Source organism: Capra hircus, chromosome 17, assembly GCF_001704415.2.
Source record: "Capra hircus breed San Clemente chromosome 17, ASM170441v1, whole genome shotgun sequence".
Taxonomy (NCBI): domain Eukaryota; kingdom Metazoa; phylum Chordata; class Mammalia; order Artiodactyla; family Bovidae; genus Capra; species Capra hircus.
Genome location: NC_030824.1, coordinates 16,117,439 through 16,130,145, shown reverse-complemented (window position 1 = coordinate 16,130,145; position 12,707 = coordinate 16,117,439). Strand labels below are relative to the sequence as shown.

The window sequence follows — 12,707 nt, the reverse complement described above, 5'->3', positions numbered from 1 at the left end:
CTCCTTCCAGAGAAATCCCAGGGCTGATCTCCTTCAGAATGAACTAGTTGGATCTCCTTGCAGTCCAAGGGACTCTCAAGAGTCTTCTCCAACACCACAGTTCAAAAGCATCAATTCTTCGGCACTCAGCTTTCTTCACAGTCCAACTCTCACATCCATACATGACCACTGGAAAAACCATAGCCTTGACTAGACAGACCTTTGTTGGCAAAGTAATGTCTCTGCTTTTGAATATGCTATCTAGGTTGGTCATAACTTTTCTTCCAAGGAGTAAGCGTCTTTTAATTGCATGGCTGCAGTCACCATCCGCAGTGATTTTGGAGCCCAAAAAAATAAAGTCTGACACTGTTTCCACATCTATTTCCCATGAAGTGATGGGACCAGATGCCATGATCTTCATTTTCTGAATGTTGAGCTTTAAGCCAACTTTTTCACTCTCCCCTTTCACTTTCATCAAGAGGCTTTTGAGTTCCTCTTCACTTTCTGCCATAAGGGTGGTGTTATCTGCATATCTGAGGTTATTGATATTTCTCCTGGCAATCTTGATTCCAGCTTGTGCTTCTTCCAGCCCAGCGTTTCTCATGATGTACTATGCATATAAGTTAAATAAGTAGAGTGACAATATACAGCCTTGACATACTCCTTTTCCTATTTGGAACCAGTCTGTCTATGGCCATACCACCCTGAAGGTGCCCAATCTCGTCTGTTGTCTCTTACTAACAACCAAAACTTAGTGGCTTAAAATAACAAACATTTATCTCACAGTCTCTGTGGGTCAGGAATTTGGGAGTGGCTTCACTGGGTGGTTTTGGCTCCTTGGTCTCTCCTGAGGTTACAGTTAAAGCTTCAGATGGCTGCAGTCATCTGAAGGCTGTTCTGGGGCTAGAGAATCCACTTGCAAGAAGGTGCACTCAGATGGTGAGTGAACAGGTGCTAGCCCTCGCTTGGGCATTGCAGTTCCTCTGCAAGTGGCCCTTTCCAGGGGCTGCTTGAGTGCCCTCACAACATGCCAGCTGAAAGTGAGCCAGGCAGAGGTTGGAGTGTCTCTTTTTACAACCTAGACTTGGAAGCCCCACTGTCACTTCCATAGTATCCTCTCAGCTACACAGGTTTGCCATTATTCATTGTGGAAAGGGACTTCACAAGGGTGTGAACCCCAAGAGACAAGGATCAGCAGGGGCCATCAGAGAGGCTGCCTACCATCCTGCCTTATAAGTTTCTTTGAAGATCAAATGAACATTTCTTAAGCTGTGGTTCTAAAATCCCTTGTTTTCTACTCAAAGTGCAGATTCCTAGGTCCTGCTGCAACCTCCTGATCCCAAATTCCTGTAGCCAGGGCCCAGGAATCTGCATTTTAATGAACCACACCCACATCCTCCCGCCACCCCCCAGTTGACTCAGACATCATAGATCTTAGTAAATGGGAGGCAGTTCTAATTCATTTTGTGTGTCAGGCCCTACAAGATGCTGGGTATCAGGGCGTAGTCAGTAACTGTTGAGTTGAAAGAAATCATGATCCACTTAAAGGTGTGCAATTTATTGGGAAGATCCAGAGTAAACCTTGGGAAACCAGAGGCAAGAAATTCAGCCAGGTTTCAGGACAGTAATCTTAAGCCATTCTGTTCTCTGCCTAAGGCCACCTCATATCCAATTTGGTCTGTCATACCCACCTATTCAAAATTCCTAGGACCCTGATTGGTTCAGCTGGTGTCTCAGGACCAACTCCTGCCCAAGCAGCTGTAGTCAGGATCACATGAGCTGAATGGGCATGGGAGGCAATATATTTTTTTTTAACTGTGCTGGGTCTTCGTTGCCACACACATGCTTTCTCTAGTTGCTGTGCCCGGACTTGCTTGTGGTTGCCCCAAAGCATGTGGGATCTTAGTTCCCTGGCCAGGGATAGAACCTGCATCCTCTGCATTGCAGGACTGATCCTTAACCGCTGGACCACCAGGGAAGTCCTGGGAGGCAATTTTGGACATATGTGTGCCGGGCACTGTGCCAGGCCTCAGGGGTACATGGGAGGCAGACCTGTCCCTGCTCTCTAAGGAGCTGCAGTTTCGGGGGCCTGAGTGCACTGCCCCACCATTCCTTGGCCCCATCACTAGAGAAACAATGGCAACAGAGACCCTGGACAATGAGGAGAGGGCAGTGGCAGCAGCCCAGGTGCTCAGAGCTGGACCTGGCAAGAACAGACGCAGCCGTGGTCCCAAGCACAGGCAGACCAAGCCACGGCAGCTCTGAGCCCTCTGTCAGGAGTGGGCATCCGTTTCGAAACCCTAAGTAAAAAATAGTTCATGGGCTCACCTTTAAAGTCTTGATCAGAAAATGCAAAACCTGCAGCTGGACTCAAGCAGTCTCTCGTTGTACTGCTGTGGGAGTGTTATTTTGGATGCTGCAATCTTAGAAATTGGGGTGACTAGCAGGGCCTTTAACAAACTTTGCGTAAGGTGATCTGGGGAGGGGTGGTGGGGAGCCGGGCGCTGGACAGTTGGCTCCAGACCTAACCAGAGTAGAGACAAAACAGCCCTGTTAAGGAAGACAAAAGATACTGGGCCAGAAGTGGGGGGAGGGAAGGACTATTCATTGCATATTTGTTCACTTGGAAGAGGAGAGATAAAAGGCATCCAGGGAAAGGATGAGGGGGAAAAGTGGCCCTTTTCCTCTCCCAGAGAATCCCACTCTAGCCATAACCTTCACCCCAGTGAGCTGACAATATCCTTTCTGGGGCTGGCTACCCAGAGCCATGCTCCTTAAAAGAAGCTGCGATCACTCAAGCTATCCATTAGGAAGCCTCTGACTACAAATAACGAGAAAGCCCCTCTCCCAAAGTTTTAAACATTTATTACCTCAAACAACAAGACTTCTAGAAAAAGGGTAGGTTCTTGGGCCCATGATTCAGTGCTTCAGGGCTATTTTCAATGTGCACCAAACTCAGCAGAGCATCTTTTCCTAACGTGACCTACTTCATGATCACAAGATGGCTGCCACAGCTCCCGGTTTCAGGCATAGCTTACTCCCAGAGCTCTTTGTGTCTTTTTAGAAGCAAGAACACCCTTCCACTCACATCTCATTGGCCAAAATGGGGTCACACAGCCATTCTGTAACATCTATGTACACGAAAAGTGATCACCGCCACAAATCTAGTTGTCATCCATCACCATACCTTTGGCCCTCTTCACTCATTTCACCTACCGCCCCAACACACAGCCATTCTTTAGCAGGTCAGGTTTAGCCAGTGCCTGCAAATCAAATGGGAGCAGCCCAACTGAGAGAATTTGATTAATCATTTAGGGTGGATGGATGTTGGGCAGGGAGCCATAACTTTGACCTGATTGCCCTCCTTAAGGTTCTCATCCTCTGCCCCCAGGCAGCTTCTCAGAATATTTCTTCTGAACACAGACAATATCCCCCAAAGACTGTGGCAGTGAAGACGGCTTCCTCAACTTTGCCACAGTCCTGGGATGTTGTGGTCTTCCTCAGGCACGTGCCATGCACAACTCCCCTGAGTCAAAAGGAAACATGGTTAGCAGGTGGACACTGAGTGACTTGTCGCCCCTTCCACTCTCTTTGGCTCCATGGAAATGTTCCTGAGAAGCCTGCAGGTGAGGGCTTCCCTCCCTGAGACCCTCCCTCTTGGAGCCGTCTCTCCTGCTGTTTCCTCTGTTCTGTGCCCCAGGCCCTGCAGTGGCTGTGGTCACAAATGCCACAGGCAGCATCCTGACTCAGCCCCCATGTGTCAGCTGTGGTACCAGGAAGGAATTGCTCAGCACATCCTGGATGCTCATGAGTAGTATGATTCCCTGACCGTAGTATCTTTCTTGTTCTTTGAACTTGCTCTGCAGACCGAGGACTGCAGGTTACTCATCCTAAGCCACATTTTCCTGGATGCACGTGATTTTTCCAGACTGTCAAGAGGCATGTGACCCAGCTCTGAATCCATGTTAAAAGGACCTAAGGGCTAGTCGATCATGCTGGATGACCTTGGGCCAGCCCCTTCCCATCTGTGAATCCCCCACCAGCCCAGCAACCATACAGATAACAGATACAGATACACAGCATAAACCGGGCCGCCATCCGCCCTTTGTTCACAGCAGACATCACTGGTCAGTCACAGGCTATTTCCCTCTGAATTAGCACTGGTACCAGAATCCTCCTCCCTCTGGGCCCTGATCAGTGAGGAGAGCCAGGTGTGGCTCTCCCCTTTGGGGTCCCTCCCAGTTGTCAGGCCTTCAGCCCACAGTTGACCCTCTTTCTAAACCTCACCTTACCCCCTGCCGCCTTCTGCCTTCCCCTCTGAAAAGAACTTGGGGACTCCATTGCTTCATGTTCCTCTCAAAGACTCTTGTCTTCTTCCACAGGCTTCCGGAGGTTTACATCCCTTCTCTGATACTTTTGAGCTGTGTGAACCTGGCTGATTTCTTAATCTCTCTGAGCCAGTTTCCTCATCTGTAAAAGGGGGCCAGTATCTGCCGTAAGAGGTGGTAAGAATGTTCCTGACAGAGCATCAGCCAGGGAGCACTCAGCACACACTCGCCACTTCTCTTGTAGGGCTTGTTCCTGGCTCTGCCAGGCCAATCAATCCAGGGATTAGATGGAGCAAAAAAAGAGAAAATATCACCAGACATTACTTGATAAACTTTTTATTTCATTTTAGCCTCTATTTCCCTCTCCCAGGATGCCTGATATCTCTCCCCTGCCCAACTCTGGAGGCAGCCTGACCCCATGTTGGGCTTTGGGGGTGGTGGTGGGGAGATTGTACCTTTAGAGCTTGTAAACCTACTCCAGGACTGGGGCCAACGCCTCACCACACCAGCTGGGTCTGGCCAGGACATGGGCACCTAACAGTTCCTAACACCCCCTGAGACCCCAGAGCCTATAGACTAGAGCTACCAACCCCGCCCACCACTCAGGACTTGGGGAAGAGGGGATGGGAAGCGTACCAAGACCCCAGAGGCACCTGCAGGTGAGCAGGGCTCGCCAGGGAGAAGGCAAAGAGCCAGGTGAGATTCTTGAGGTTCCTTTGTCCTCAGCCAAGGCTCCTTGCCCACCCCTCCCCCCGAGGCAGTGCCAACTACCCCCCACCGCCACTAGCCAAGCCCAGAACCAGGGCACCCTATCCCTTCACCAGCCAACAAGAAACAAAAACAGTGAAAATGCCAAACTTTGTTGCTAGGAGAGAAAAAGACACCCTGAAGTATTAAAAAGTAAATTAAAACTGAAACTCCAGTCAGCTGAGCCAGCAGTGAGCTGGTGATTGCAGACACACAGACAGCACCCATTCTTTTCCAAGCCCCAAGGTCTCCAAAGGCAGAGGAAAGGGGCCAAGGGCTGAGTCAGTGTCACCAAGAGGGAGCCTCTGGGGAAATAAAGGTTAGGGCGGAGGTGTCCTCAGAGGGTCCTGACTTTGAGGCACTGAGGACTGTAAATATGACCCAGCTTGAGGGCCAGGGGTGTCCCAGCCCCCGGAGATTCTCCCTGGATAAAGAATGGCCACTGTGGTGAGTGAATAACAGTAAAACCAGAAGTTGGGCGCGAGGCAAAGCAAGACCTGGTCTCCCTCAGAATACTATTGGGTGAGAGTGGGGCTGAGTAGAGCACAGAGACAGGCTGTGATGGTGGGAGAGGGTTCTAGAAGCCAGACATGGTTTGGCAGCTGCTGCTTTGCCCCTATCAGATTGGCATCTGGACCCTTTCTGGGCTGTGAGTCAGCTCATGGCCCCTCCTCGCCAGAAGCACCTGCTGGGAAGTCAGCTCAGGCCACAGCTGCCTGGTCCAGGACTGGACAAGGTCAGGCAGGCTCCTGTGAGGCACCACCCCAGGCCAGGGGTTGGAGAGCTGGCTCTGGGAGAAGACAGAGGATGTGGTTAAGGAGTGTTGGGAGAGGGTGAGAGCTGCCACAGGCACACAGACATGGCCCAAGGCCAGAGGGTCTACTGCCCTGGGGCATCACCCCAAGGCCTGGCTGAGGCTCCAGGAATAGTCCTGCCTGGGCCTCACTCCAGGCCAGAAGCCCGGTGCGGGTCATACATGAAAACCCACACTGGTGCTGCCTTTCTGCACCTGCTGCTTATGGAGGCAGGAAGGTGGCTGGGAGCCAGGCAGCTCCTCCAGCAGGCCTTGGAGGAAAAGGAGGTCAGGCGCAGGTGTGGTGTAGCACAGCCCAGCCTCCTGACCACGTGGAGCCCAGTCTGGCGCAGTGCTGACTGCTCATGTGCCTTCCAGCCCATAGAGCCTCGCAGGTCCCAGTTGCCCCTGCCAAGGCCTGTCGCCAGCAACAAACCTCTGCTTGGGGATTCAGGACAGGCGACCAAGGCACCTGCTGGGCTGGGTTTGGGGCTACAGCTCCTACAAAACCAGCTCTCTGGCTGCTTGAGGATCACCTAGGGCCTGGGTCCTCCTGAGAATTGGGCACAGTGGCCTCCTCAAGGCTAGGCTCTCTCTGAATTACAGAGGTCCCAAAGCATCCCTCAGAACCTAGCATCTTCTTAGCGCCTTGAGTTCCTGAAGGCAGACCCCGCAGGGACCTCAGGGCTGACCCCGATGGCGATTTCCCTCATGACCAGGTCCCCCAGCTTCTCAAGGCTGGGCCTGGCTGCTGAGCCACTGGCTCCTCAGCGCCCTAACCTCCTGTCCGTACCACTCGTGCAGCTGGGCGAAGGAGGCGGAATCTAGAGGCCCGTTGGGCGCCGAGGCCCGCCGGCGGGGCGGCAGTGGCGGGGGCTCGGGGCCGGGCCGGGAGCCGGGGTTGGCCCTGACAGGGGCGGAGGCGGCGGGGGTCTCGGCGCTCCAGACGGCACAGCCGTTCTCCTTGGACGGGAGCGACGGAAGCGCGCGGGGCCGGTGGGCCGGGGCTGGGCCGCCGCCCGCGCGCACGGCCGCCAGCTGCTGCTCCAGCTCACGCACCACCAGCCGCAGGTAGTCGAAGCTGGCCCGCGACAGCGCCTTCACCCAGCCCTCCATGGCGGCCTGGCTCTCGGCCGCCAGCACGTAGGTGCGGGCCCGCGACCCGGCGAAGCGCACGGCGAAGGCGAACTCCTCGGCGGCCTCCACCAGCTCCACGGTGCAGCCCTCCAGGATGATGACGCCCACGGGCTCGCGGCTGGCCGCGTCCTCGAAGTAGAAGAGCATGTTGCCGCGCAGCACGAACCAGCGGCGGTGGTAGGCCGCGTGCCGGCCGCCCTTCTTGTACAGGAAGCCCGCGTTGTCGGCCGGGGTGTCGCAGGTGGCGTAGAAGGCCAGGCTGCGCTCGTTCAGCTTCATGGCGCGCGCTTGGGACCTGTCCCCACACCGGGGCAGCAGTTATTCATGCGGCCGCCGCCTCAGGTGACCTCACACAACCCTGGCTGCCACAGCACTCACCAACCGCCCCCCTCCCATTTCACAGATGAGGAAACTGAGGCTCAAAGAGCAGACGCGGCCTGCCTGGCTCACACAGCTCTTCAGGAGCAGAAAGTGGACTCGAAACCGGGTCTGACTGGCCCCAGAAGTCAGGCTGGTCAACTCTCCCGCCATCCTACCTCCCCCAAATGATGGTGAGGATTCTTAGGGCATTTTATATATATGAACTCATTTAATCTCGAAACAAACTTCAGGTGGCCGTACTAGCCTTACCCGTTTGCCAGGTGGGGAAACAAAGTACAGAGAGGTTAGTCCACTGGCCCAAGGCCACAAAGCAAGTTGGGCCGAGAGCTGAAATCCAAACCCAGGCCTCAGTTTCAGGCACTGCTAATTCTATCACCCCTGGGTACCAGGCCAGCTGACCTTTTGTGGTCAGATTCCATCTCTGCTGATGTCAGCTTTGATTTGCTCTTCCATGAAATAGGGATGTGAACAGAATCTATTTCAGAGGACAGTAGGGACTTCATTCATCAAACATTTATTAAGCACCTATTCTGTGCCAGGCACTGTTCTAGGCATTAGGTATAGAGCAGTAAACAAGACGGAGAGGGTCACTGCCCTCCTGGTGCTGATACGCCAGTGGCAGGCAAAGGGAGTAGTCAATTAACAAACAGGTGAGGTATGTCTGTCAGATGTGCTTAAGTGGTGTGGAAAATATAAGACAGGGAGGGGAGCTCAGAAGTATTAAGAACAAGAGGAGTGTTTGATTTTAAAAGAAAAGCTGTACTGAGAAGGTGACATTTGAGCAGAGGCCTGAAGGAGGTGAGGGACTGAGCCTCTGGGGCATGCCAGGCAGAGGGAACAGCAAGCGCAAAGGCCCTGAGGTAGGAAGCTGCTAGTGTGCTTGAGGCTGTTGGTGAGGCTGGAGCAGAGTGAGGAAGGGGAGAGGCAGGGGATGCAGTCAGAGTGGCAAAAAAGATTGTTACAAAATCCAGACAAAGTGCCCAGGACTTGGTTCACTCTTACAAGTGAGAGAGGCTGGAGGGAGAGCACTGTGCACCCATTTGCAGCAGAGGAGTCTAACTCTCTGCACTTGGCCACAGTGATTTTACTACTCCCCCCCAAGGAGTATACGATGGCCAGGTAGGACTTAGGTGGCAGGAGTCTCCAGTGTGGCTACACCCTCCCTTGGGGTTTTCCATGGCCACGCTACAAATCCATCTTGCGCTCCTGCTTCAAAACCTCCCTCTATGAGCGACAGTGGCCACATTGTTTAAGAAGCAAAGTATATAAAGTTGCTGGAGTGCACTAGGTGCTCAGTTAATGTTTGTTCCCCAGTGGGCAGTGCCTTACTCAGGACCTGGAGGAATGAGGCTTTCCCGGAAAGGAGGCTCTCTCTCCTCTGGCTCAGCCGGAGTAGCCGGCTACAGTGGGGCCCAGACAGGCGACCTCACCCAGGGCAGAGGAGGCAGTTGCTCCATCCCCAATCCACCCCATCTCACCAGCCTACACAGTCCAGAAGGGCTTTCTGGAAGAGGCAACATGAGCCATGATCTAGTGCTGATTATCAGCCTGTCCCAACCTAGTAGTTGATCTGACCAAGGCCACAGCCCCTGAATACTCAAGGTGTTTAATCTCTGCTCTGCCTCCCTGAGCTATGTGACTTCTTACTTAGGCCTCCCCTCTCTTGAGCTTCAGTTTCTTTCTCTGCAAAGTGGGAGGGATTCCTCCCAACTCCCCAGCAAGGCCCATGTGGAACCCAGCCCCATTTCACACAGGAACCACCCACCGTACTCACCCCATTTCCCTCCTACCTCTCAGGCCACAGCTCTCTTCCCTGCTCTCTGCCCAGTTCTGGTTTTGACTTGCTCTTCTTTGGGTTCAAATGTCAGCTCTGGAGTGTCTGACTTATGTGACCCTGGGCAAGCTTTAAGCCCCTCTGGGCCTCCATTTCCGCATCTGTAAAATTGAATAATAGCACCTAAGTCAGGGTTGTTGAGACGATGACACAATGGCTATGTAGAAGCGCTGAGCATAGTGCCAGGCACAGCACGTGCTAAGCTCTGGTAGCTGGTGATGTTCTTCTCAGCCTCCCCAAGTGCTCCCCTCGGTGCTGTCTTGGTGAAAGGCTCTTGGATTCCCTCCACCTCCACATCTGGTCACTCATCAGGTCACCTTGATCCCCCCTCCACCCTCTTCCAAATCAGGGGCCTAATCTCTGCTCGCTGCCATGTCCCATTCTAGCTCCCCTGCACCCCCACCATCGTGGCTTGCCTGGACGGCTACAGTAGCCTCTTCACTGGTCTCCCTGCCTCCACCGATGCCTGTTCCTTATTGGTGTTCTTTAGGGTAAGATCCAGAGAAGGCACTGGCAACCCACTCCAGTACTCTTGCCTGGAAAATCCCATGGACGGAGGAGCCTGGTGGGCTGCAGTCCATGGGGTCGCTAAGAGTCGGGCACGACTGAGAGACTTCACTCTCACTTTTCACTTTCATGCATTGGAGAAGGAAATGGCAACCCCCTCCAGTGGTCTTGCCTGGAGAATCCCAGGGACGGAGGAGCCTGGTGGGCTGCCGTCTATGGGGTCGCACAGAGTCGGACACGACTGAAGCCACTTAGCAGCAGCAGCAGCAGGGTAAGATCTTAACTTCTTCCTAGGCCCCGCCCCTGGCCCTATGGAGGGATCCTATAAACTAAGCCCAAACACACCCCTCCCCCACTCTAAATCCACCCATGGCTCCCTCCCTGTCTCATTATAAAATCATTCTTCTCCAGGTCTTCCAGGTTCCCGTTCCCTCTCTTTCTCCCTCGCTCCAGCCACCTTGGCCTCCTTGCTGTTCCACAAACACACCAGGCATATTCCCATCTCACGGCTTTTGTCCTGGCTGTTCCCTCTACCTGTTCCAGGTAGAGGGCCTTTCCCTTATCTTCAGATGGCCAAGTTTCAGCTTGAGCATCACCTCCTCAAGGAGGAGAAGGTATCTGTACACAAGAGACCCACCCCCATCCTCACATCACTCTCCCACACCCCAGCCTGAAATTACCTGGGTCATTTTTGCCTGCTCTAGGAGGACAAAGATTCTTTGTCGGAATTCCAGTGCCTGGCATGTAGTTGGTGCTCAAAGACCTATAGAATGAGTCAAGCAATTATCTACTTAAACCTCTCAATGGCCCCAGGAGGAGTCTTTTCCTCATCCCACATTCACAGATGTGGGAGCTGAGACACAGAGAGCTTAAATAACTTGCCCAAAGGTACAATTCTGTGCATAGAGTGGCATGCTCTGGGCAGCCAGCCCAAGGCGGGAGAGTCTCACCAACCATTAAGGCCAAATGAAGAGCAATTTCCCTCACACTCAGCAGCTGCCCCCTTCCCCCTCCAACCCTGAGCCCAAGGTCACCAGCCAACACAGGACCCCTCTCTGCCCATGGCCTTGCCTCCTCCAGCCCAGCCAGGAAGGAAGTGAGGGGAAACAGCAGGGGCACAAGCTCCAGCCTCTGGGAGTGCCTGGTCCCCAGTTTATCTCCTCACACTGGTGCAGTTTTCCAAGAAGTTCAGAGTCCGCTGCGGGCACTGCTGCTGATTCAACAGTCCCGGGCCATGCAGGAAGCTAGAGGGGACCATCCCAGCCCCTCTCTGGTCCCCACGCCTTCTCAAATCCAGGCTTCATGGGCTTTGAGAACAAACACAGCCTCGTGTATAAAATGAGTACATTAACAGCCATCCCTCTCGGAATTGAAAATATTAATTTTGAAGAGACAGCTTGCAAAATGCTGAGCAGGTAGTGAGCACACAGTCAGAAGCTATCCCAAGGGCAAATAATTAGCTCTCAGTCTCCAAGGACACAGATCGCCCAGAACCCAGGAGTCTGAGGACACTGAGGCTTGGCTTTTTTTTTGCCACTCATTTCAAGTAGAGAAGCCAGGTCCTGGGGTTGGATCCAACTGCCAGCAGTGGACATGCTGGAGAGGGTGTGGCAGGTATGGGCAGAAAAACATGTGGTGAAGAACTTCTGTCCAGCGCTGCCCTGGGCAGGGGCCGCAAGGATGCCAGGACCACCATCCCAGGCCATTGCTCCTAGTTGCCCTCTCTCCTTTTGTGTGTGGTGTGTTTCTTAAAAGACAGCCTGAGCCCTGGATGAGATCGGTGGCAGAATGTGGGAGCCAAGTGGAGCTCTCTAGTCCGCAGAGTTGCCTCAGCGGCCGAGGTCTTTTATGGGGCTGGAGGGTCACCGGCCAAGTTCGCCCCAGCGGCTGGAGTCCCTGACGGGAAAATTACCGCTGACTTGGAATCACAAAAGGACAGATCCACAGCAGAGGTCTCTCCAGACTGCTTAGGGGACCCCGAGGCCCACGGCGGCCCGAGCCCTGTCCCGCGTCCCTTGCAGATCCGCCCCAAGTTTCCCTCCGCGCCAGGCCGGCCTTACCTCGCGGCACGGCCTAGGGCGATGGCAGCAGCGGCGGGACCAGAGGCGTGGAGCCAGGGGGCGGCCGGGCCATGGCCCGGGACCCGCTCGGTTGTGGCGGCGGCCGCGGCGGTGCTTTGTCTCCCGGGCTGCCGAGCCGGCGCAGCCGCGGGAGAGCGCGGACCCGACAGAAGGAGGCGGAGGCAACCGGACCGTCCACGACCCAAAGGAGCTCCTCTTAACCCTTCCCAATCTCCCGTGCCGGACCCGCCCCCACTTTCGTCCCTCGCTCCGGGATTGGACACCCGGATCCGGCACACACCCCCGGATTCGCCACGCCTGTGGGCCCGCCCCCGGAACCACTCTTAAAGGAACAGCAACTGGTTTAGGAATTCCCAGTGTCCTATTCCAGGTAGAAGGTTAGAACCCGGAGACTCAACGTGCTTCCAGGGCTTAGGTACAGGGGGCGGAGGATTGCTCTGGAAAAAGCCTCGGGGTCTTGGGCGGGACCGTTTGCTAAATAAAGCTCTAGGCTTGAGTGTTCAAACTCCTCCTTGGGTAGCAAATTTAACGCTCAGCTAAGCTCTAGGCTTGAGTGTTCAAACTCCTCCTTGGGTAGCAAATTTAACGCTCAGCTACATTTGGAAGATAACACTGCCGAAAACGTGTGATTTAATTTATTGAAAAAAAAAAAAGTTGAATAGAACATTTCAGGCGTCAGGACAGTTAATATAGGACTATTCTATATAGACAGGATGAGTGACACCCCTACCCCTGGCCCCAGGTGAAGAAAAGTTCTGGAGTTAGGCAGCCGTAGGTTCAAGTCCCCATCGGTTCAGTGTCCGATTCTTTATGACCCCATGAATCGCAGCACGCCAGGCCTCCCTGTCCATCACCAACTCCCGAAGTTCACTCAGATTCACGTCCATCGAGTCAGTGATGCCATCCAGCCATCTCATCCT

General features: G+C 54.0%; 1 protein-coding gene across 2 annotated transcripts; it reads right to left on the bottom strand.

Annotated features, from left to right (window-relative positions):
• FAM109A (family with sequence similarity 109 member A) lies at positions 4,628–12,016 on the bottom strand. 2 transcript variants are annotated; one of them, XM_018061252.1, is made up of 4 exons: positions 11,767–12,016; positions 10,387–10,469; positions 9,156–9,300; positions 4,628–7,279 (listed from the first exon to the last, which is right to left on the bottom strand). In XM_018061252.1, exon 4 carries the CDS (start codon positions 7,261–7,263, stop codon positions 6,580–6,582), a length of 684 nt encoding a protein of 227 aa, XP_017916741.1. In that variant the 5' UTR covers positions 7,264–7,279; positions 9,156–9,300; positions 10,387–10,469; positions 11,767–12,016; the 3' UTR covers positions 4,628–6,579. The 2 variants fall into 2 exon arrangements, with proteins under 2 accessions (XP_017916741.1, XP_017916742.1); XM_018061253.1 differs by lacking the exon at positions 10,387–10,469.

What these genes read in the sequence shown, in the direction of transcription:
- FAM109A (XM_018061252.1), bottom strand. Translation starts at nt 7,263, where the DNA reads ATGAAGCTGAACGAGCGCAGCCTGGCCTTCTACGCCACCTGCGACACC.